At 37.1% G+C, this 25,016-nt stretch overlaps 2 protein-coding genes across 2 annotated transcripts in view; one reads left to right on the forward strand and one right to left on the reverse strand.

Annotated features, from left to right (window-relative positions):
- The window catches only part of tubb4bl (tubulin, beta 4B class IVb-like), a 175,424-nt gene that overhangs the window by 38,872 nt on the left and 111,536 nt on the right, over positions 1-25,016 (reverse strand). The window lies entirely within an intron of this gene.
- The window catches only part of gcgra (glucagon receptor a), a 46,521-nt gene that overhangs the window by 16,045 nt on the left and 5,460 nt on the right, over positions 1-25,016 (forward strand). Inside the window, exons 2-10 of the mRNA XM_033970979.2 lie at positions 15,106-15,255; positions 16,653-16,749; positions 18,953-19,060; positions 19,137-19,231; positions 19,317-19,411; positions 20,566-20,755; positions 22,386-22,545; positions 22,661-22,721; positions 23,738-23,807. Of these exons, the coding sequence (XP_033826870.1) occupies positions 15,202-15,255; positions 16,653-16,749; positions 18,953-19,060; positions 19,137-19,231; positions 19,317-19,411; positions 20,566-20,755; positions 22,386-22,545; positions 22,661-22,721; positions 23,738-23,807 (930 nt within the window). The 5' untranslated portion in view covers positions 15,106-15,201. The remainder of the gene's footprint in view (positions 1-15,105; positions 15,256-16,652; positions 16,750-18,952; positions 19,061-19,136; positions 19,232-19,316; positions 19,412-20,565; positions 20,756-22,385; positions 22,546-22,660; positions 22,722-23,737; positions 23,808-25,016) is intronic.

Consider the following 25,016-nt stretch of genomic DNA (forward strand, 5'->3'; position numbering starts at 1 on the left):
TGACTGATCTCCCCACCTCTGCTTACAGGCTTTAAGAAGTCACCATAAGAATAGTAATGGCGGTGCGTGTGGCTCCTGTTTCCTGCCTAATTACTCTGTGTTTGCTGTTGACATTACCTGCTTTACAAAGGCTCCTGAACACATCTAACAGGTTCACATGGCTGCAGCTGTGGTGTTTAAGCATGCATGTCATACACATTACACACAGACGGATGGGAACAGCTATTCAACAAAACACTGCATTTACTGCATATTGATCAAGTCTGTTCAGGTGCAGTGAGCAGACATATGTGCATTCTAACAACATCAGGGGCAATATGTAACTTTACTGGGTCTGGTCTCCATGCTCAAGTTATTGCTTTGCCTGGAGTGCCATTCTTATTGTGAACTCCACAGATCTGACCTGTAACTCGGTGAAGATAGATTAAATTAAGGCCAAAAGGTGAATCATGGACTTACATAATGCTCTTTAAAGTCAAATAAATTCTACTTACATGAGTTTTACTTCTACTTCTACTACTTAAAAATATTAAACGATAAAACATAATCTAGACCAATTCACTTCATCTACTACAGTCTTTCGCCCTCCAGTATCGCAGCATCTGTTGCAATTGTGTACATATTACGATGCCCTGAATCCACTTGTGAATTATGATTGTGTGTTTCGTTTTATTTATTGTCAGATTTTTCTTGCATTATCTCATTTTGTTACAGCTTTTGGCCTTTGTGTTGGTGGTCATTTTGCTTGCATTACTTGTACAGTTGTTCATTACACTTGTCAATCCTCTTAATCAATATAAATAATTTTGAGAAGATTAATACAGTTAAAGCACAGTGTGACCTTTTAGAAGACGTATCTAAGCTCCTGTCTCAATCTCATGATAGAATTAAAAGCTTCTTCCTTTCAGTCGTTTGAATGTTATGTGAGGTTTATAATATACCAATATTAAGGTGTTTATATGTTGTGCTGATCACATTGAACACAATTACTATATCCTTGAATGAAAGATGACTCCATGTGTGTTGTTTACATGGTATGTTCTCGTGATAGCCTGAAGATGTTGTTGGTGTGCAGTCTTTGAATACAGCCTCTGTCCAGACATGACAAAAGATAACCCTTGCTCCCTCTAATTGAGCGACCATAAGTCAGGCCAGAGGCATTTGGTACACGCAGTCATTTACGGATCAGCTATTTGATTTGCACAGACGGACTCACGCAGCAGTGATGAACATGTTACTGCCATGTGGCTAACGCATTGAAAACAGTGGTCAGACCAAAACTAAATCTTATAGCACCAGAATGAGTGACGCTTGTGTAACATTGTTTTGGTTCTTCAGGTTTGAACAGTGGACTTCACCTTCACAATTCATCATTTCCAAGTACGTCCTTCATCGGCCCCTGCTCCTAAATGCAGGTCAGCATCTGGCTCTAAGCGGCAGTGGGTCATCTTTGACTACACATGAGAGGCACCTCAGGATAAGTGTTATTTTTACAGTGCACTGTGGGTAGTGTTTGCACAAGGGCAGTACAAGCACATCGCAAAATGACTGTGACTAAACTAAACTATTACCAATATTACAGGTTATTTTTAATAGCGTGGTTGTGCAGTTAGTATAATTTCAATCAAAAGTCATTTCTAATTGTCAGTATGTTTGAGTCTACACTGTAAAAGCTCAGACTCCATAGAAATACATTTGATAATTGCATGTGCAGTTATGTTATTGATAAAACTAAATAAAATGTAATCTAAAATTGTGATAGATCGATATGAGGAAAATTGATTGATTCATTTTTAGACATATTGCCCAACCCCATTACTGGTACTGCTTCTACTACTGCTGCTTCAATAGGGTGAGATAAGACAGTTCCCACAAGACAACTCAAGATTGGTCCCAAAACAACTACATGAGACGTACTTTACAATAAATACATTTTATGGACCAGTTCACAATTTTGCTCTCTTATTTTCAATACAGCTTCTCAAGAGGTGTAACTCAGTCTTTTTGTATAAGCCAAATGTAAATGTATTTTATAATAGCCCCATGATATAAACACATGAGAAATAGATCCCACAAGATAATTTTCCTCATGTGTGCACAATCTTGTGGCAGTTTTATCTTGTCTCATCCCTAACTACTACATAATCTATACCATAAAATCCCTTCTATCAAAATATACCAGCTACAACTACTGAAACTGAAATGAAAACACACCTACTACTTACCTACACATAGATAAGACCACAGCACAAAAAAACAACAGTGTTAATGTTGTAGTTATGTTGTAATACTGTTGAAATAACATGAAGGCTATTTAGATAAAGTGCACGCCGGATGTTAGTGGTAGATAAGACACAAGAAGCACATGGTATTTTATCACCATAATATCTGCGCAGAATCATCGGAAGATCATTTGACCAAAATGTTTTAAATTGTGTGGACAAAGCAGGGTGAAAAATATAAAGATATTGTTTGGATAATACACGATCAAACGATATGCTTAGGGAAAGAAATCACGAAGATAGCTATCAAACTTGACAGATCTTACTTCTAGAGGATATAAAGCTGATACAGGAAGTAAACATAAGGGCTTGTTGAATGATTTTGACGTAACACAAACACACACTAGTTTTATCTAATTTCAAAGTTAACATATTTCTTGGGTACTGTATCTTCTAAATATTTGATCCCAAGCCTCAGTCTGACTCTTGTTCTGAGGTGACTTCAGTGTCCGTGCCTACAAGAATATGTCCACTATTGTTTTATTCATGTTGAAAGGACTTTGTGCTTTAGAAAAACATACAGGATGCCCCTCCTCGTTCACTAAACCTAGTGCAGTCAAAGAAACCAGAGCAGATACTAACGTGACATGTCATTTTTCTATTGCAATTTGAGATTTATGTTTTAAGAACAGGATTCTGTTCAAAGTTCACATTCAAACCGTGTCTAGGAGAATTGACTGAAAGACTGACAAGCATGCATTTCAGAACATGTTTGTACAGTTTGCACTACAGGGATAGAAACTGACAGGATATTTTGTTGTTTGTGGAGGAAAATATGATACTTCAAAAATTGCAGTGTATGCAATTTGCTAATTGCGTCCATTAAAATCTATTATTTCCAGCTGCAATCTTTTTTTTTTTGTTTTGTTTTTTTTCTTTCAGAAAGTCCAGCTCTGGTCTGTACAAAAGGAGCAAAATAACAGCAATTCCACATAGGCTTCCAATAAAAGACAATTTCCTACAATGCTTAAGATGAAAACAGAGAAAAATCCAAAAGTCATAATATGGCCTTACTGTCCACCACTTGAGGCAAATAGTTTGTAGGATATAAGCTCAAATCCCCCTAATATTATGCAGTATAAGATGAATGAAAGCATGTAATAATAATAATAATAATAATGTCTTTTACTGTTGTCCATAAACAAACATTATCATTGCAACTGCTTATGTTATGCAAGTAATCTCTCCCAAAGATATAGTACGTGTTTAAGTCCAATGTACAAAGTTTATTTATTGGCTGCCAGAGGAGGAGCCCCCCCTTTTGAACCATTATCATCCGTCAGTAACAACTTCTGTCATATTGTGTAAGTCTTTTCCTGTCCTCCCTAAATATGGGTAAGTTGGGAGTTGAGTTTGGGGTGCTAATGTCTGCCCTTGTGTGAGATACTGAGGGAACCCAGACCGACTGATCTTTAAGGATTACTTCACATAAACAGACAGTGACCTGAGGGAGAGCAGCTTTCACCAAAGGACTGGATAAATCAAAGCTGAAGTCAAGGAGTCATAAACTTTAACACAACTTAAAAACAACCTGTCATCATGTGATCGCTGGAAAATGAGAAAGAATGATGGCCTGGTAATACTCTCAAAGATATACTGAAATTATGAATAAGAAAAATGTGTGTCAAAATAAAATCAGTGTGTTATGTTTTGTGATTCATGTTGTGAGCTCTTTGTCAAGGTTTTATGAGACAGAACAAGCTTGTATTCTTTTTTTCAAATTGTCATAATTGATTGCAGGCCCTGTTAGAACTGAAGAAGCTAATTTAATGAGTGGCAAAATTATTCACTCAACCTTCTTTTGCTTGAATGCTACCTGGCCCACTGAGTGATTACACAGAACTCGCGAAACAATTATAATCACAATTACAATTCTACAAATTGCACAAGTCTACATTTGTAATAGACGTCTCACATAGTCTCACACGACACCACTAGATGATGTCTACATTATTATTATTATCTGACAGCATGCAAGCTTTGACCTGACAGAAGAACAAGGGCTGCTGTTTGATCTACTGTTACCACTACTACTACTACTACTACTACTACTGCTACTGCTGTTACGCCGGCTGCTGCTGCTGTGATAAGAGCAAACAAAACATGATCTTGGCAAAAAAACTGTTGTACTTCACAGCTTTAGAGCACAGCGCTGTTGTGTTGCTAGTCACTGTGCTTCATGTTGTGTACGTTGAGCAGCGGCCCCTGTGCAGGCTGCTGTGAAATTGCTGTGTTTGCGCCTCTCTCATTCACTGTTTATTCTCAATCCAAGGCAGGCACAGACGGATTATTTTGAGCCAGCACTTTGTTAGGTCCCAGGAGGCAGAAAACCAAACGCTTTAGCACTTTCTCTGAATGTACACAGCACGGTGCATATTCAAAGTCATGGCTCATTGTTTATGACTGATTTATGGGAAGTCTATAGATACTGTGCCATTTGAGCGCTTTCTTTTTACTCTTGCCTTTAAAGATTTTGCTGCTAAATGTTCTTTATCAAACTACAAACTTACTACAAGCTTAAACTTTTGGTGGGGTTGATGTGAACTGTCCTAATTAATAAATGAGCTGAGATGTTTTGTTCGTACATGTTTAAGTGTTTAAATGTTACTTGTTACTCCTCACTGTTTTATGTTATGTAATTGTCCTGCTATTTATTTTTATTAGAATGCGAAAAAATGAAATAAAATGAATGACCTGGCCAGAATTCTATGGTAGAATTTTTCTTTTGACTGCCCAGTGTTTTGACTGGTGCAAAGTTAATAGTTGTGTAATCAAACTGTCATCTTAATCAAACTAAGGTGACATTTTTTCATTATTAAAAAGAGGTGTGATTATTTAAACAAAGACTTGAATAAGTGCACGATTGATATGGCTTTCAAAAACAGTGAATCGCACAAAGAACAAGATTTATAGTCCTATCAAATACCAAAGTGTTATCATCATTTTCTTTGCCATTAATATGATATGGCATTTATAAACTGATGACAATATTGGGGCAGAAATGATGGACTTTCAACAAGAACTAATGGGATCCGGTTATTGTTGACAACTGTGAATTGATGTTTTCACAATTTCATTTAGAAATAATTGGAACATTATGATGCCAAGATAACAGCCGGTACCAAAATATCATGCCCGATGAGGTTATCATTCCCCATTCCCACACTGGAGCTGCTACCCACAAATTTGTTCTCGAAAGCTTCTCCACTCCCAAACGAAGCCAACGACAGATTGGTTGACAGGAAAAGTAAAAAAGAATAATTATACAGCCAACGCAAATGCAAGTGAATGCCAGTGTAAAGAGGTGCCATCTGTTAGGATCGGTGACCGCAGGGTGAAGTCACTGGTTGCACTGAAAATACAATTTGAATTATGTTGAAATTGATTAAGTTTAACGTGTTCTCCCTGAGCTACAGCGTGTAAAAGAAGACAGACACAGGTGGATGTTATTTCCTTCATATTTGTCTATTAACAAAAGATGTAAACGTGAAACTGGGCAAAAATTATAGACTATTTTATGTAAATGATCGAAATTATTGCAGTAAATTTCCTCTGTCCTAATTCCTATTTTTTAAAGTAGATTTGTTATTTGGTAACATATTATTAGATATTTTGGTCACTGGCTAATATGGATGTGTATAGTTTATTAATTGCTGCATTTAATTGAATATTGAGATGAGGCATGTAAAATCATAGTGTTTTCATGTTTCGTGTCTACCTAGTACCTAAAACACTGTGGGCGGAAAGAGGCAGCTCATCAAAGTTTTCCTGTATTTTGGCCTCAGTTAAACCCCATCCCACACAGCTATTGTTCCTTACACAATCCCATGGCTTCCAGTTAAAAATGCAGATGTGCGGCAAACAGCTGGAGTGGAGGTGGCGCTCACTCTGACATGTGCGCACAGGGTTAGTGCCAGTTTGAAGAGTGCAAGGGACAAGGGTTAGCTGCTTCGTACACTGTGTTTTTATTTGTCAAATGGTACTCATCATTGTTTGTGTTGTGCCAAGGACAGAGACATGTGTCCGAGCTCGCTGGACTACAATGGGACAATTCAATAACAACAAAACAAAAGCATTTATTTGTTTTGTGGATGAGGCGAACGGCTCAACGTAGCTAATAATAAAGGTATAATATAGCAGTAGTTCAGTTTGCACCAAAAGTTCATGGTCGTCGTGTCCTGAGCCAAAACAGTTTGACCTCCTAGACCTTATGTGTACATTTGGTTCAAATGTTCTGCAGTATGGATTTAAAAGTACTGAAACAAATTGGTGACGCCAAGGCCAAGGTACAGGTCAAATCTTTAGCCGACACCTGCAACTGAATAAAGATAAGTAGCTATTGTACGCAAAGCAATAACATTTCCATGAAGACAAAAGTTAGCCTCTTTAACTCAAAATCAAACTACATTTTATTTACGGTGTACAACACGTCACACACTGTATCACATAGTTCCGCATGAGTCAAATTATAAAACTAAGACATGTAATAAAATGTTGGACCTGGTTGGAGTTCTTGCTGCCATTTGTTATAAGCAGCAGCTGAGTGAAACGTGACGATCCACAGTCTTTAAACCACAAATCCCCAGAAATTTGTGCCAGACAGATAAATAAAATCTCAGTGACCAAATACGGACAAGACGAGTCCAGTGTCTGCGGAGTCCTGGTTTATGTAGACTGAGCCAATAAGTCTTCTGGGTGGTCACATTTACTGCAGAGGTACTAAATGAAAGTGTTTCTCAGAGTATCCTGCTATTATGTAACAACTTAAACAAAATAAACAGAGCATGGTCTTCATTTTAAAGATTAATGGTATGTATTTTATTTTATTTTTTTCATGGCCGATCCCTGTTTATTAACCATAGCAACCAATGTCTGATAAGCTCTCCCAGGATGTTTTGGCCTGATGTTGATCATTGTCACCAAATGAAATGATTTGAAATTACAATAAACTTAACCACAAATAAAGCTAATGTTTCCCTTCAGTCAGGTGATCAAATCAATCAATTTCGGTCTATTTTTGAGATCTAAGGTCAATATCTGATTAGCCAGTAGTGGAAGGTAACAGAGTAAAAGTATTAAAGTACTGTACTTATGTAGATTTTTTTAGATGATATCTTTACTTTACTTAAGTACATTTTACAGTGGATACTTTTTACTTTTACTTCACTACATTTGAGAGCAGGTATCTTTACTTTCTTCTCCACTACCTTTTGAACAGGACGACAAAGTAAAAAGTACTTTTCATATCATTTGAGGGGTTATTTTCCATGTCTGTGGTAACATCCTGAGCAAAATTTTCAAGTTCAAGTTTCGACTTTAAGCAAGCAAAAATAAATACACAAAATTCATAAGAAAAATTAAGAATTGTATTGCTGTTGACCAGAACAAGTATTCATGTGATACTTTTACTTGAGTAATTTTTTTACCTCTGTATCTGTACTTTTACTCTAGTAACAAAATTGAGTGCTTCATCCACCACTGCAGTTAGTCTATCTGTACCTTCTTCAGTGTGTTTTTCTCTACATTTATTTTATACAAATATTTTGCTGGACTTGGAATACAACTGTAGGAGCAAAACCCATCAGTGAAAACATACAAACACTGTGCTGTACTGAGGGCACTCAATGCCAGTTCAGCCCTTGTTATCTAGGCCTGCGTCATCAGAGGTATAATACTCCCTACATAACCAGATTGGGCAGGACCAGGCTGGAATGAACAACACTATCACAGTATTTTAAGGGTTTAAGGGTGCTGGGTCTGCACAGATGGTACATAAACCTCTCCTGTCTTTTAACTCCAGTGTCATGCCTTTTGTTTCAATTTTTAGGCTATTACAATTTATTCTACAACAAACGCTATACTAGACATTTACATTTAGAAAGTCCACTGCTGCTTACATTTCCACATCTATTTCTGTGCTTCCAGTCAACCACAAGTCACCAAAGATGGAGCAATTTCCTATAGTGCTCCTTACAATTTAGATGAAAAGCTCCAACCCAAAGGAAGAAAATTAGTCAAAACAAGAAAAGACTACCGTTGTCCTGATTTTACTTTAGTACATATTGTACTTTGGAACAAAGCTCATAAATCTTTTAGCAAAAAAATCTCTTCTAAATTTGGTAAAAATCCACTTCATTTATCAATATGTCACCAGGGGCATGCCAAGGACAGATAGAGATCTTCTAGAGATTCTCAGTAATGAGGCACGAGTTCATACAGACGATGAATGTTCTGTGCAAAAACAAGTAAAAAACAAAGTGACAAAAGATGACATGCTAGTGCCATGTGTGGCTCATTAGTAAAATGAACAACAGCAGACGTCTAAATGGACTTTCCTTTATGTTTTAGTAAAGACACTGCCCTTCACAGACTCTATGGTGAACTCTTGTGCCCAAATCCAGGAGAGCATTTCATCAAACTGTAAAGACACATTTATCAATCAATCAACTTTATAAAACAGAAAAAAAATGTTTCATAAGATTTCTGTGAGATCTGTCAAATATACGCACAGGCCATTCAAATGACAGGAATGTATGTCCTTGGCTCCTTGTTTTGAAATAGTAATTTGTCACTGTAACAACATCGATCATCTTAATATAAAAAAGAAACTTTTTTTTTTTTTTTTTGTAAGAAACCGTTTTTTAGTAACTGTGTCAGAACTATTTAGAAACATGTTTAGGTCCTGGTTCTCTAAGGGTTTTCCTGAGGTGTGTAAAAACTTTGAAAACCACTGTATTTGGGAGTGCCACAAGCATATATCTGTGTGAGATATTTGACATAAATCGTAACATAACGCCTGAAGCCTTTAAACGACCGAGCGTTGACAGCCGTGTGATGTATGTGAGACATGTTTATGAGGATACTGTCAGGAGAGAACGCCTGACACAGCGGCATGTTGAAGCAGCTCTGAACTCCGCCTCACCTCATTATACAGGCCCCGGGCTCTGCAGCAGTGTTAAGGCCCCAAGGCACAAGGGTAGTCAGCTTATGCAGTCAGCCCTGTCCTAGTCCCTTTAGTCACAACATGTGCCCTGTGTCTCAGTGTCGAGAGACAGTCTTCTCAATGTCCTCCACACTCCTCATTCCTTCCTCTTCCTCCCTTCTGTCCTGTTGAATGGGCTGTAACAATAAATCAGAATAATCGTAACTATTTGACAATTAAATAATCATCAAATATGCCAAAAAACCTTTTATAACAAAGACAACAACATTATTAAGTCAAAATGTCAAAAAGGAATGAACAACTTTTAAAGGTTATCAGTACTTTATTTGTAAAAAATAAATTGGGTTGAGAGCAAAACCTCATGACAGTTTGCTCATAAAAATATTCTTCTGCAAATAAATATGTGATAAATGGGGTTTAAATATTAGGAAATAGACAGAATTTTCCTCCTTCACGTCTCCTGACAATCTGTTCAGTAAAAATTGAAACAAAATATTCACCATATTGAAACCTTTATTTGGTTAAAAATATTTATGTCAAAGCTATACCGGGCTTGCAAATGATGGGTTTCTGTGTCACCAATATAAATACTCAAATGAAAACTAAAATCTAGTCTAGAAGATTCAGTTCAACCCATTCAGTATCATTTAAACACATTTTTAGTACCAAGTTTCTTCAACAGCGTTTCACTCATGACTTTCACTCATGACACTGGTTAGGTGTCGCTGAAACTATTGCAACTAGTTTACTGCTTCTACAGCGCACATGTTTTATGTTTTGGACTTGCTTTGGGACTATGACATGTTTGCATTTTGATTGTGTACCTTTTTTAATCTCTCGAGTTTTTATGCATAGAATAAAATAATATAATGACAAAACATGTCTGGAGGCAGTAGTTAGATTTGGAGCGAATTGTTATTGCATTTTTCAAAACACAATACTTTTTAAAGCTGCTCTGCACATTCATCTTTGTATGTAGACTTCATAATTAAGTTTGGCTCACAGAATAACGCAATGGAAGCAAATTTTTGTGCTCTTGCTCTGAGTGGCCACTTGAATTACACAAGGCCATTTCATGTAGTTTGTGTCTGTCTGAAAATGTGCGTCATTCGTTGTTTTGTTTTTTCTCTTTCATTGAGTGGTAGCTACTAAATACTGCTGTTACATGTATTTTATGTATGCTAAAATGCATATAATGTTTCAGTTTCTTCTGCTAAAACTGTTTCAGAACATATAATTTGCAAATGACAGACATCTAACTCTAAAGTGCCAGAAAAAGACACAGGTGAAAGCTGCAGATTTTGTCCCAAGGCCAAAAGGGGCTTAAACAACATGTTTTGGAGGGTGAGATTGATCTGTTCACAGTGGAAGCCCTGAGTGCTGGGTCTGGCAGTCGCTCATAACAGCACAATACACAGGCCTAATTACTGTTGCACCTCCGTGTCCATTAGTTCTGCTCCAGCTCACACAAAATGACCAGCGCTTTCCCTGTCGCCCTGAATCGAACCTGTCAGAGCAGACACATCAGACTTGACAAATAAGGACAAGTGCAATGTCTCAATGGGCTTTCTCCTCCAAGACTTGTTTTGACCCCTCTCTGTTGCCGTACAAGCTTGGGATAATCATTTGGTATTCAATATCAAGGGACCATCAAAGAAAGTGAAAGTGTTACACAGCACGGTAGTTCCCACTATTCAAATCAGACACAGAAATGCAGTGGAGGCCCAGTAAATAGAACCATAGTGTAACTAGGCCTGTCATTATAACATATTTTGAAGCACGATATATGAAGCAGGTTTATCCCGTAACAGTGAATTTATTGTTAAAAAGCCTGAACTGCAACAACTAAACAGCAGATTAAACTAATGGTCAGCCATAGAAGTTATCTATTTGAACCTCTACACCTCAAATCTTACGTTATTACATAAAAATGTCAAAAATCTCCCCACTACTGCAAAGAAATTGTACACAGCCCAAAAATATATTGTTACATCTTTCGTATATTGAATGATAAGTTGTTAGAGTAATTATAGTAGTACTAGTAATAGTTCTAACGATGTTAGAACAAAAACTGCACTTTGTTAACACCTCCAGAAGTATTAACATTTGAGAGGTTACTGAGCAGGCATGTTTGTAGAGGTCTGCACTACTGGCACAACAAGATTTTGGATATTATGTTCTTAACAGAGGACATTCTATTCTTTTAATAATTGTAACCTTTGCAATTTGATAAATGTGCCAACGTGTGATTTTGATTAATTTCCATTATATTGTGTAACCCTAATACCACTAGCACTGTCAGTCTTATACAGAGTACTCAGACAGTAGCATTAGTTAGCAGCAGTAGATTTTGTCTCATAGAAGCGAAGTATACTTAATTAAGTAAATGTAAATGATTTGTTTGTTTGGGGCAGTGCATGTTATTGAATAAGCCAAATTGTTGCCATGGGCTAATTTCCATTTGTAAAGTGCTTTATCTATTATTTGCTGTAGCTGCAGAAGCTGTAACTGTTGTAGGAATTAAATAGTGCCTGTAACAGTAACAGTGGCTACATTTACATGCACTCAAAAGACTGAGATTATTGAAATGTCAAGTGACTAATGTAGCTAATTTGCTCAAAACAAAAAGGACCAGGTCGCCAGGTGTTTGTGATAATTTCATTTCATTTGTGCATGTAGGCAGGCAACAAAATTTGATCTAATTATTCTGATTTTTAAATGTACCCTGTGGTAGTTTTCACAGTAATGGGGGTAGCGCTGTTTACTGAATAACAAGTACTTCTTAGTGCACATATTCAATTATTCACCCCTTTTTAAATTTAGGTCAGGGGCCCAGTCTCCAGGCCAAACTGCTGTCTCCTCACTTTACTCATGTCTATTTCGTCATCCTGGCCCTTGCCCTATATTTGCTTAGTTAATCATTATTTGTACATGGACCTAAATGTTGCATAAAAACACATGTTAGCAATCAGTGTGTGAAAATGTGCCCATATGTGGTATCAGGGCTGACATGATAAAATGGGATTTCCCTTTGGAAAACCACCTGTATACCACATACACGCACCCACCCGCATACATTACACTCTGACTCAGTACATGTGGGGGACTTGGTCTGGCACTGGTTATGTTTGGTCTCATTATCAGCACCCTGCTCTATAATCTGCTGCACTTTTTGTTTAATTTGTGGATTTTAAAGAGTAGCTTTGACTTATCGCAGTTGCCAAGTTTCCTTTTGAGGAATATTTTACTTAAGGCAATTTCACACATTTCACAGATGTGTGTGCAGAGAGTTATAGGTGCAGATCATTATATAAATGTGGGAATTGTTAATTGGATTGAACATGAATGAATAATTAAAACCCAGGAATTGACATTTTGAAGGTGCAACAGATACAGTACAGAGATACAGTACTTCTTACTTATTATTCAAAAAAATATAAATAGAAGGTTCCTTAATGCAAAATTCTGTATTCTTTATGTTGTTAGGACACAAAAATAAAGATTTGTATATAATTATTATTATTATTTTTAATATTCTCCAACTAGATTTAACTAGTCTGGATTGCTGATAACAATGCCTATTTACTACCTACTTTTGCTGTGTGTTTTCAGCCTAGTAAATTACAAAAAAATTAAATTCTTTTAGCACAAACATTTTCGGTGAAAGTTTAAACCTTTTCTAAAATAAACTATTTGTGTAGTCATTATCCATTGACTATTCATGTGCTTAACTTCCTATTTTTTGTTAACATTTTGAGGTCATTACACCATGGCAACAGTGTTATTTTTTCATCACTCTGAAACTCATGTATAGGTTATGAATTCTGTTTTTGATGCCAGGACAAATCCTTTTTCACTTCCACCTGTGACAGTCACGTTCAAACCAGTGCATTTTTTAATAGAACAATATCACAATATCAGCCCCGCACGACTTTAAAAAAAAACTTCCATTACTTCTCACATAGATAAATGTAACAATTAGATGCACAGGTATTGAAATGGTATAAAGTGTTAGCTTGTCTGCCAAATGGCGTGCCCTGAGATTGGGGCGATGCTGATCCGTCAGGCGCCCACAGTAATCAGTCAGTCTGTGCAGAGTCTAGCGCTAACTGCATCCTGTGGTCATTACACTGCACAGCCCATTAAGAAAGCAGGCTCTTTGGTTTAGATGGTATCTCCAGGCCCACTTCCATGAGAGCTGGGTGGAACGCTGCTGTAGAGTCCCTCCCAAGGCTGTTTACAACAAATAACGGTGACATTTTTGGGTTTAAGTGTGGGTAACTCATTTATAAAGTCTGGAAAAAGCAATGAAGCAGAATGGTTAGTGCTAACTTCATTTATAGCAGTTTATAAACAAAGTAAACTACCAATTACCCCTGTATTTAAAGAAGACATGTGCTTGTGTCTGATATATAGTTATAATCTGACACCTGTGGATTTTTATGTTATAATTTGGACATTATGGATGGATAGCGAGTAGCAGATTTTTTTTCATTTGTACCAAAATGACTACGCAGCTGAATTGTACACGTATCACCGATTAAGAAGTACAGCGCAGTAGGTGTAGGTGTAAACTGGTGGCGGTGAAAACGGGGGTTGATCAGAGCAATGAAGTCTTGAACACAGGAGATTAAAGGTTACTCCAAAATGCATGAATCACACTGAATACAACTATAACAATTGTTCCAGTAATAAAATAAATACATTTGGGTCATAAACCTTGATAAGCACGTTACTCCTGAGCACTATCTTTACTACTGCAACATTTTCTTAATTCCTTGATAGAGATCCAGGCCTGGGCGATATGACAAAATCATTTTTCCCCTCCTATTGATCAATCACAATTTTTTATTTGATTTTGTCTCATTAAAAGCACAATAGCAGTGAGAAAAATCAGTAGTAGTTGAGTACTCAGGCATGAAAACAAACTAAACCTTGGTCTGAAAAGAGAATCTATTAAAATAAATTAAAGTAAAACCAGATGTACCTTGTTGGACAAACACAATAACACATTCAACACAGCTTCTTCTTCCAAAATCTGAACTCTAAAACACATTCTTTTACAAACAGAGGATCTCTTGATTAAAAAGACACATCGTTTGCGATAAGAAATGACTGAATCTCAGTTTTGATAAAAAATTGTATTAATTTCACAACCCTATTGAGGTCTATATTCTTCATATCCTTTTTGTACAATTTGGAGAGACCCTTGACAGCTTTTAAAATGCTTGGTACAGATAAGTTAAGTCTATTTGAATACATGAGCACAAAGCATCATGGGAACTAGAACAGAATGGAATTTGAAACGTTTTAGCCAAAAATGTTTCCATGGTCAAGGTGTTTTTTGCAGAAACGTTTCAGATTTCGTTCCGTTCTCCAGCTTCGGCCTCTGAGGAATCCCCTGGTGGCACCGCTCGATAATACACAGGTAGGTGACCAATTCTCACTCAACCAAACCCAACTGATCCTGGATTATTGTGCCTAGTGTCCAGCATGGAGCTCTGGGAAAAAGATGTTTTGCACATCTGCAAGTGTGGAGTATATATTCTGTTCTCTGCTTGAAGTCCAGTGAATGTGTTCATGTTTTAGGGACATACTAATACAATTACATGAAATCTTTAAGGGATATGTGTAACTATTTACTGTAGCAGTCTCATTTATGGCTTGTGCATTATTACAATCTAACCAATTTAGCTCTATCCTTCAGAATTAATTTTTAACATATATCATACAAAGAAACATTCTGTCTGATTCACAAACCATTACACTCCAGCAGTGGAGCGTCAACCTGATATATCTGCTGTCTCTAAGTCCACACTGTGACTTACAACTTGATTGTTTACTTTAAGCTTTGACGGTGCGTCTCTGTGTGTCATTCAGGCAGTGCGGCAGGCCTCGATAAGCTCCCCTTATGAGGTGAAAATCCACTCTTCATCGCCCAGTTGCCCCCCTCCTCCCAGAAACAAAGCATACGGCATGTCCCGGCTGTTCCTCTTTTTGGCAATGCTAGTTCTCTCCTGCAATGTCCAGGTGGGTCCCATTACATAACACACATGTAATATTGTACACAACTTCGTTCATTCAGCTCTGTTTTACATTTAGAGATACAGATTGTTAATGTTGGAGCCTATAAACAGGCCTGGTGGGTTGCTGCACAAGTCTATGCATCAAGCTGTTCACACAGTAGCACTTTCCCTGGCTGCACATAGGAGGACGTGGTTTGATTGATGGCACTCTTAACATTACTGTGGCATGTTTGCAGCTACTGTAAATAGGAAGCCTATATAGAATAAATGAGCTGCCAGGCTAATGCGCAATTTGGTTATCATTTGGACAGTTTTCAATGTAGTTATAGAATTGCATGCACTCAGCTCTCTAAGGCTATTTTCACATTTTTGGTTCTGCTTTCAGCCCAGTTTAGTCCTGATGTAGTCTTGGTCCTGTTATAGACCTGGTTGGGGAATATTATTTGGTCAGTCTATAATTGGGGTTCTTCAGGTTACAATATAATCATTAAGAACTAAATATAATGATTGTGAGTATGTTAGAGGCAAAAATAAATGTATTTAATTATAGGTGCATTTGAGCCCAGTATAGTGCAGATGTAGACTTGGCTTAGTCCTGTTGTGCTTCTAGTTTAGTCCAAGATAACCAGGTTAGGTCTTGTGGCTCAGAGAATAGACTTTAAATTAGTTCTGCTTGTTTAAGTTTCTCCATGGCATAACACCTACATCTCTGACATGTTAGAGCCATCTGAACCATCTCGCACTCTGAGGACCTCAGGGACCGGCCTCCTGCTGGTGCCCAGAGTCAGGACTAAACATGGGGAGGCAGTGTGTTAATTCAGATCTGGACACGTCTTCTTGAAGATGTGAGACAGGCCAATGTTTAAATCCAGACTCAAAACAGTTCTGTTCAGCTCTGAATATGACTGAAAAGTTTTTATTCTGCACTCTTCTAATTTAATGTAAATTTTATGATGATTATTTATGTTTTGATTTGTTTTAATGTCTTTGTTATTCTGTAAAGCAAATTGAATTACTTTGTGTACAACATGTGCTTTAGAAATAAACTTGCCTTGCCTAGTTTAGTCACATGTTTTGATGTGGTAGATGGGCAAGTGTGAAAGCATTCATTTAGACTTGAAAAAAGTAAACCTAAATGTGAAGCACTTTTCATCTGGTTATTTATGCCACATTAACATTAAATGATCATTGAGAATGTTTTATTTCATAAAGCTGCTCACATAATTGAAAAATATATTAGTGTTTGTATTAGACAATGGGAATGGTCCACTTCAGGTTTAGTTCCAGGTTTATTCTGAGTTTAGTTCTTATTTTGAGGCATCACTTTGAGGTGTGTGCACAGTTGTGATAGCATGACAGGTATAGTGAAAGTATAATACCAGAGGGGTGCTGTGTGCTCAGGTGTGCCCTGCTGTGTCCCTGGATAAGCTGCAGGAGAGCTGGAAGATGTACAAGGAAGAATGTGACCGCAACAACAGCCGGGATCCTCCCAGCATCGGTGAGGAGACGGATGTACTATTGGTTTTATTATTTGGGTCTGGAGGGGATTGGAGCAATACCACTGTCTCAAATGAAAACTGTACAAAGATTGGGAATTTAATTAGACACGGTGCTGTGATTTCAATAGTTTTTTGTTATTTATTTATTTTGCAAACCAGGAGAATACACTTGAGCACTTAACTGATACAAAAAGCACCTTGAAAATGTCAATATTTAGCATCAGCATCACTTTGTACTGCTCCAGCCAGTCACTTTAATCTATTTTGCATTGATTTGAGGAAAAAATATTACAACTGAATGCAATACATCAAAGAAAAATATAATTCTGTCAAGTGAACACAAGTTTTAGAGTGAAGATGTTTCGCTGCTCTACAAACTACACTGAAACTAACACACCATTAACATTAGTTTTCGAGATCAGCTTGGTACTCCAATCTGCCATGCATTTCCGTCTCAAAGCCTATTTTTTAGCCAATATACTGATAGGTGTGAGAGCATCCATTTGGGCAGGGGTGTCAATGACATTTTCACAGAGGGCCACATCAGCAAAATGGCTGTCCAGGGCCAGACATAAAATAAATGTAACTACCTTTTTAACTTTGAATTAAGTGTTCCTGTATTTATTACTTATTCAAGTTACAAATATTACATATTCATTTGTATAGATGTAAAAATATGGCTGTGTAATGGCATATTTCTTGATAAAATGACATGTTAAGACCATCATACCTTTTAATTTACCCTGTCGAGGGCCACATAAAATGATATGGAGGGCCACATTTGGCCCGCGGGCCTTGAGTTTGACACATGTGCGTTAGGGGCTTGAACAATTATGCAAAATATGACACAGTGCACAAGCTAACAAACAGAAACTGTAAACAAATAGGCGTGTTAGTTTTAGTGTAGTTAGCTGCTCCCTTCAGATCGATAAGGCAGTGTCCACCAGCAATCTGACTAGAACTGAAGGAGCCTCTTGGATGAGTGGCACAATGTCTTCACTATAAAACTTTTGTCCAGCTGACAGAATTGAACTTTTATTTTACTAACTAGATGTAATATAATAGACATGCAACAATCCAATTCATTTGACATAGTTGTACCAAAACATAAGGCAATTACAAAAAGATTACAGATCTTACAAGTGAGTCAGCTAAGGAAATTGCTTTCTTCTATTTAACGTTTGTCCTAATTCCACACATTACAAACACCAATGAAAAATCCACATGCATTGGTTGTATACAGCCTTTGTTTCAGTCAGTCAAGTTCTTGGTAATTATATTAAAAAGTAAAAAAATAAAAAGTTATCAGTAAATTCACCATCCATGACTGTTCTCATTCCAGTGCAGTCCAGTAAGTTGGGTCATTTAATATGCAAATGACTGTACGAGAGACAAAGTGCTGTGTCAACCCCAGAGAAACCACAAGAAAAGAGGACGCTACAGCACATTCAGCAATATTTACAGTCATTTTCAGTTTATGCTTGTGGTTCAATCACGACATCCAACAGTGTTAAGCCAGAGGGAACAAGTGTGGCTTCAAGATAGTAGTCTTTGAAGTCAAGATTACACTTGTAGTAAAAACAAGCACATTCCATTTACAATGAAAGAGCAGGACAAAAATAGCATAGAAGCTAGCCAGCATAGACTGTTAGAATAGTATTTAATTCAATTTAATCATATTTTTCAATAATAACCAATAAAGAAATAGGCCCAGAGAAAGTACAAGATATCGTTCAATTATAGTATCTGAAATATCTGAAAGCAGCAGAAGAAAGAATATGCAGAAGAAACATTACTCAAACATTGATAATTCACTCTAAATACACTTTGAATGAGTTGATGAGAAGAGGAAACAATTATAATGTGATTTAAAGCACTTGAAAGTCGATTTTGCTTAGGCCTGTCACTATAACAAATTTTGAATGTACAATATTGTGAATTAGAAAATGCCAGAATGAAACATTTTAGTACTTTTGCATCTGTAATGAGTCATATAAGTTATTCATTCAACTTTTTACGGCTTGAATCTTATTAGTTTGTCAAAAAATAACCACAAATTTCCCAGTGCTGCAAAAAAAAGTACACACAATAAACACTGAACCCCAAAAAATATTGTTCCAACTTTAATATATTGAACAAAAAGTTGATATAGTTATTATTGTGACAGGCCTAATTTTACAATCTTGTATTCTCTATTTTCAGGTATAGTTTGTAACAGGACTTTTGATGATTACGCTTGCTGGTCTGACGGTCTCCCCAACACAACGGTCAGTGCGTCCTGTCCCTGGTACCTGCCCTGGTTTGACGAAGGTAAGAACATTGTAAAATAAAACACTCAGCTTTCCAAAGTGATGGAATATAAACATATCTATTTCATTTTGTGTAGTTCAGAATGGCATGATTTACAAAGAGTGTGATGGTAACGGCCAGTGGGTCATCACCAAGAACACCAGCGAGTGCGACTCAAACGACCCGAGCCAGGTATGAGATGGGCTGGGCTACAGTTTTTAATGGATTTCAGATATTTAACAAACCACAGTTTTGTAACAGTTTGTCTGTTTTGCAGCACTATTACAGATACATTCGGATTATGTACACAGTGGGTTATTCCTTATCTTTTGTGGCTTTGGTGTTGGCGCTTGGCATCCTCATATTTTTCAGGTAAAGGGACAGTCTCCGAGTTAAATACTTGCAAATACAGACATATATTGTTAATGCCTCAAAAGCAGAAAAATACTAAATGTGGTATATAAATTCAGTTGATTGATTGGGAAAACTCTCACTCACCATTACAGAGAAACAACTGTCTGGAAAAGTCACATAGTTTTCATTCAAAACTTCTCTGATTGGATAAAAATGTCTGTCCCTGGGAATTGCTTCCTCAACAAAACAAAATCATTTTAAAATGTACAACCAATATCATTCAGTCTCAAATTTCCCCACAGATAGCTGCGTTTACAATATATTATAGTTTAAGTTTAAGAAATAAATATAACGCAGGCGACAGACCCTTCACGTCTATATATGATGTATTTTGTACTATATGCAGTTTATGGATTATTCCTATTCATCAGATTATCAGGATTTAAGTAGAATAACAGCAGAAAAGTGAAGTTATTAAGTAAGTGTGTTATCTGAAGATGATTTTTTGGTATTTATATATACCGTAAAAAGCAGATTATTGTATCTTGGTATGGTTGTGGAATTTCTACAAATAAACAATTAAAGAATTAAATGAACTGAGAAGTTGTCTTGAATCAAAGAGTCTGATTCATTAAAGCAACTGTGCAGACAATTGTAAAGAGCTCCCAATCCCTGACAGCGTTGTCTCACCCTGCTCCAGCGTTAGTGCATACAGCATATTTATACTATCAGATGAGAATTACATGAACCAGAAAACCACTGAAGAGCTGGTAAAGGAGCACAAGGTCAAAACACTTCTTGGGAGATAGGATAAAAACGTCTAATATGCATCAGGCAGTGGACAGAGTGGACAGAGCACAGTGTACAGGATCTCGAGGTCAAATAGATAAGATATAGTTGAACTAAGTTAAGAAACTGGGGCTAAGAGGTCTGCATACCAGTACCCATCTCACACACCAGCCTATATGACTGAACACTAAGTAGGATTTCCATAACAGTACATAAATAGGTTTTGGTTTTTTGGTTTTGTTTCTGAGTGCAGTTTGGCTCAGATACATAGAGATACGTAATAGTTGTGAGAGCTTTTCCCACGCCCCCTTTTTAGTCGACTAATGTCTAGTGTCTAATATCCCTTGATTTATGTTTATAAAATATGCTTATTGATCTCTTAGAAAACTCCACTGCATGAGGAACAACATCCACATGAACCTGTTTGCTTCGTTCATCCTGAGAGCCCTGTCCATTCTCATCAAAGACGCTCTGGTTGACGCCAACATCGTGTCCCGCGACCTGAGCACTGACCAGGACTCAGGCTTCCCTCGGGCATCCATGCCGCCCGTGGAGATGCTGGTCAACAATGAGGTCAGTGCGCATACAAATGTGTTAAAATATAGCCTGGATATTTTAATAATCAAAACTAAAACTTGAATATGTGTCACTAAATGACACAGATTTTGTATTATTATTATTATCAGTGTGATATCAAAACCACAATTTAATATATCAAGTCTTTTTTTCTTTCAAAATTGAGTTTATTTAGTAATCTTAATATATTTAGTTATTTAGTATTGGATCAATTCTCATCCAAGGAGCTAATGATATTCTGGTTTATTTCTGCATTCCAGAAAATCACACGTGCATACACACACTGGACTATGTGATCAGGTTCAACATTTGTGTGTACATTTGTTTACTTGACTTATTGTGGCCCGTAGGCTTTATAACACAAGACTGTAAGCAGCATAAAATTGGGATGATGAGTGGGCAATGACATTTGGCGAATTGTCTGAGCTGGGATGCAGAGGCAGGCGTGTAGCCGAGGATATGTTTTGTGATCTAACCCTTAGGCCATCTTGCAACATGTGGAGATTCCTTACTGCTAGGGAAATGGCAAAATAGAAATGCTTGTAATACTGTTCCAAATATTGGAGAGCATCACATCATTCTTATAAATTATACATACTAGAAAAAACAAACAAACCTGCAGTTCTAGCTTCATGTTGGCAAGAATCCAATCCACAACATGTGCATATGGATATATCGGCAGCCCATAGAATATGCAAAAAAATGAATTCTGTCAACTGGACCAAAGTTAAGAGTAAATATGTTTTATCACTCATCTAAAAAGCTTCTTCAGTTTTGACAGAGTTCTGGTAAGTCACTACCTTAATCCTCCTTAACCTAGAATGTATTTACTCTAATGAAATATTGTCCTGTTGACAGAATTCAGAACCTGCCTGAACAGCTGAGGGATTATACAGACTGCCCAAAGAACTGTCACCTGCCCATTGACCACCATATTAAACTATACAACTCACCCCTAAAGCTGAAGAGTGCAAGAGGAACTGTTAACTTTAAATCTCTTTTCTATGTTGCTGCTGCCCAACTTTTAATTTCATTCAGGCTCAATAAAGTAAAGAGTAAGTTACACAAATAGTGGTCCTCATATTAACTAGAGATATGTTTTTTTTCAAGGCTGATACAGATTGTTTAGAATCCAGAGAAACCAATGGCTGATGTTGGTTATTTTCCCCAAATTGTTTAATTTCAGTTTACTACAAACTCAGCCACTGTCCTTTTTACCATAAACTTATAAGAGAGCTGTGCACTCATGTTTTCTGGCATCATCTCCTCACACTAAATATAAATAGAGCTTTATGTGTATTCCTTAGGCAGCAGGACAAAACATTGGTCTGTGCAGAAGATTCAAGGCCGGTGGCCGATACACCAAAATGTCTAACATCTGCCCAATATTTCGGCCAACTGATATGTCAGTCTGTCTCTAGTATTGACACTATCGTAGCAGAACAGTGTTGTGTTGCAGGGGGAGGGTGAGTCACACAAGTTGAGTGCACAGCTGGCTATATAGACATTTGTACAATCTGGACTCAAACACTTCTCCCTGGGGCGAATAGAAGCTCCCATCTGCCCTGATCTCCTCCCTACATTCTACTTCATCTATGTTGACATAAAGTATGCTCCTGTGTTATAGACCACGATTGGCTGTCGCATTGCAGTAGTTATGATGCAGTACAGTATTATGGCTAACAGCTATTGGCTCCTGGTTGAAGGCATCTACCTCCACAACCTGCTCGTCATCACCGTGTTTACTGAGAGGAACTACTTCAAAATCTACCTGTGCATTGGCTGGGGTAAGGGCTCTGGCTAAAGTCTGAAGTCTTACTCAATTATTGACACAGAGCAAGAGCTGAAGTTATAAAATTGAATACAAACAAAAAAGTAAAAAGCAGTCACTTTGTCTTACAGGAACGCCACTCATTTTCCTTGTGCCATGGGTCATGGTGAAATACCTTTATGAAAACCAAGAGTAAGTTTCTGCATTAAGTTCTTACTTCCTGTATTTCTATTGAGGAGCTGGTTCCAGGCTTATTTTATGTTGAATGATTGGATTGTGTGGAAAAAAAAAACATTCACTTTAAGACAGTATGCAAAATTATGATTAATTATGATTAATTATGATTAGAAAACATACAAAACTGTAATAGTCATTACTAGAATTAGGTGGTGGGCAAAAAGCCTTTTTTGTGCAGTTGATAGATCTCCACTGAGGGACAAGCCTGTATTCTGCGGACACGATCTACATTTATCTGGAGATCAAAATTAATTTGTTGCCACTCAGATTTCTTGCACATTTTTTGGTAATCTGCAACTTTTCTATGATACTTTTTGAGGCAAACAGCTATCGTCATGGTCTGCTGTCAGCTAACAGCGCAGACAGAAATATTCTTGTGCCAACTCAAACCCTGTACACTTGCTCTTCAACCTTTTCCATTTCCCCATCCATAACTGTGCTATGGATGTGGGTGAACAGCTGTGCAGTGCTGCTCGCTGATTGGTTCCTGATCAAAATCTCAGACATGCTATTGGGTCTGCCTGAAAAATTAGGAAGAATGTGGCAACAAAGTGGATCTCAGAGAAAAATATATTCTATGCTCTATGCTGTCATAACATCAATTCTCAATTCTCCTGTTTGGCATATGACAAGGGGCCATGAGTTGCCATGTACAAAAATACAAACTCCAAAAAAGGAGAAGTCAGCCACACTTTTGACACATCATGTTGTCTTAATATTTCATGATGTTATTTATTCATGTTGTTCATAATTCTCCTTCTGGGACTGTACACACTTCACTATTTTCTGTGTTTGTGAATCTGCACTTTTCTGACCACAGAGACATTATACTGTTATGTAAGCGTTCCCACTTAAATAGAACCCAGGCTTTCACTTTGTCATGTTTTATTGCTGTGTATATTTCTTTTATGGTTATAAAACAGAAGGAACCTGGCTGGTCTAGAAATTCACAATATTCTTCTTGCTTGCAGATGTTGGGGTCAAAATATAAACATGAATTACTGGTGGATCATACGTTCCCCAATCCTCCTGGCTGTTGTGGTAAGCAACTCTAAAAGATACATCATATTTTGAAGGTTTTTGCCTAAAAAGTTGAAGTAAAAGTAATATATAAGTTATACGTTTTATTCAAAAAAATGTGTTTCCTGTTTGGGAGTTCATTTCTCATTCAAACAGCATACAATATTTAAGGTGACTAATTTATTCATGAAACGGCTATAAGCAAAACATCTGGGATATGCCATACTATATTGACAAAATGTGGCAGAAAAGGTCAGAATCAAAACATGAGAAACATAGCAGGAATAACAAGGAAAAATAAATTCTACTGCATATTTCTGTAAGGATTATGAGTGAATGAAATGTAACGTACTAACTATGTATGTACAGTATGTAGAGTGGTTTAAAGTAGTGAAAATCAGATACTAATCGATACTAAAACTAGTATTGAAACTAGATACTCATTTGAGCAAGAATCAATACTAAAAAAGTCACATCAACAGGACTAAAATGAACCTTTCCTGAATAGCTTTAGAACAATCTTGAGCTGTATCAAAACTAGTACAAGATCACATACCTGCACTATAATATGGGGCCAATTACTCAGGGCAAAAATGATTTAGTCTCCCATTCTTTCACTAAGAGCATCTCACCTGACTTTCTGCAATTAAAGAGGTCACAACTCGATTTAATTGATGCCTACTAGTGTGGTTTCTTTGATTTGGCTTAGTCAGGTATTAATATAATTTGTGTATAACTATAGTGTATTGTAAGTTACATTTAGAAAGTTAGAAAACACTGATAACACTGATTTAACATTTAAAATGAAAACGTTGAATTCCTCACGTAATCCCTGAGTAATACACATTTCTTTCCGGATGTACTTTTGTAAATATATTAGGTCACTCCTCCTCTGATACTTCCTAGTCCATATTATTAGTAGAACACTACAAAGGTTGTTCTAAGCCTGTATTTAGGTCCTATTTATCACAGCTCGATGTCCAGATCGCTTACACAGTACGTCACTGATATTTTCCACACATTAATCTTCTGGTTAAGTGGTCTGTATCTCGCAGGAATTCCTGTCTTTGAGCCGTAGCGAGAAGGGCTTGTTCCCATTTCAACTGCTTTCCTCTTTACACTGGTCTTCACATACACTTATCTGTTTGCAATAAACCCTTACATATTAACAATGCAGCCAGTTCCTATGGGGATACAACTGGCAGGAGACATGGGCATCCTATTAAGAGT

The sequence above is a fragment of the Periophthalmus magnuspinnatus genome, chromosome 8, assembly GCF_009829125.3.
Source record: "Periophthalmus magnuspinnatus isolate fPerMag1 chromosome 8, fPerMag1.2.pri, whole genome shotgun sequence".
Classification (NCBI taxonomy): domain Eukaryota; kingdom Metazoa; phylum Chordata; class Actinopteri; order Gobiiformes; family Gobiidae; genus Periophthalmus; species Periophthalmus magnuspinnatus.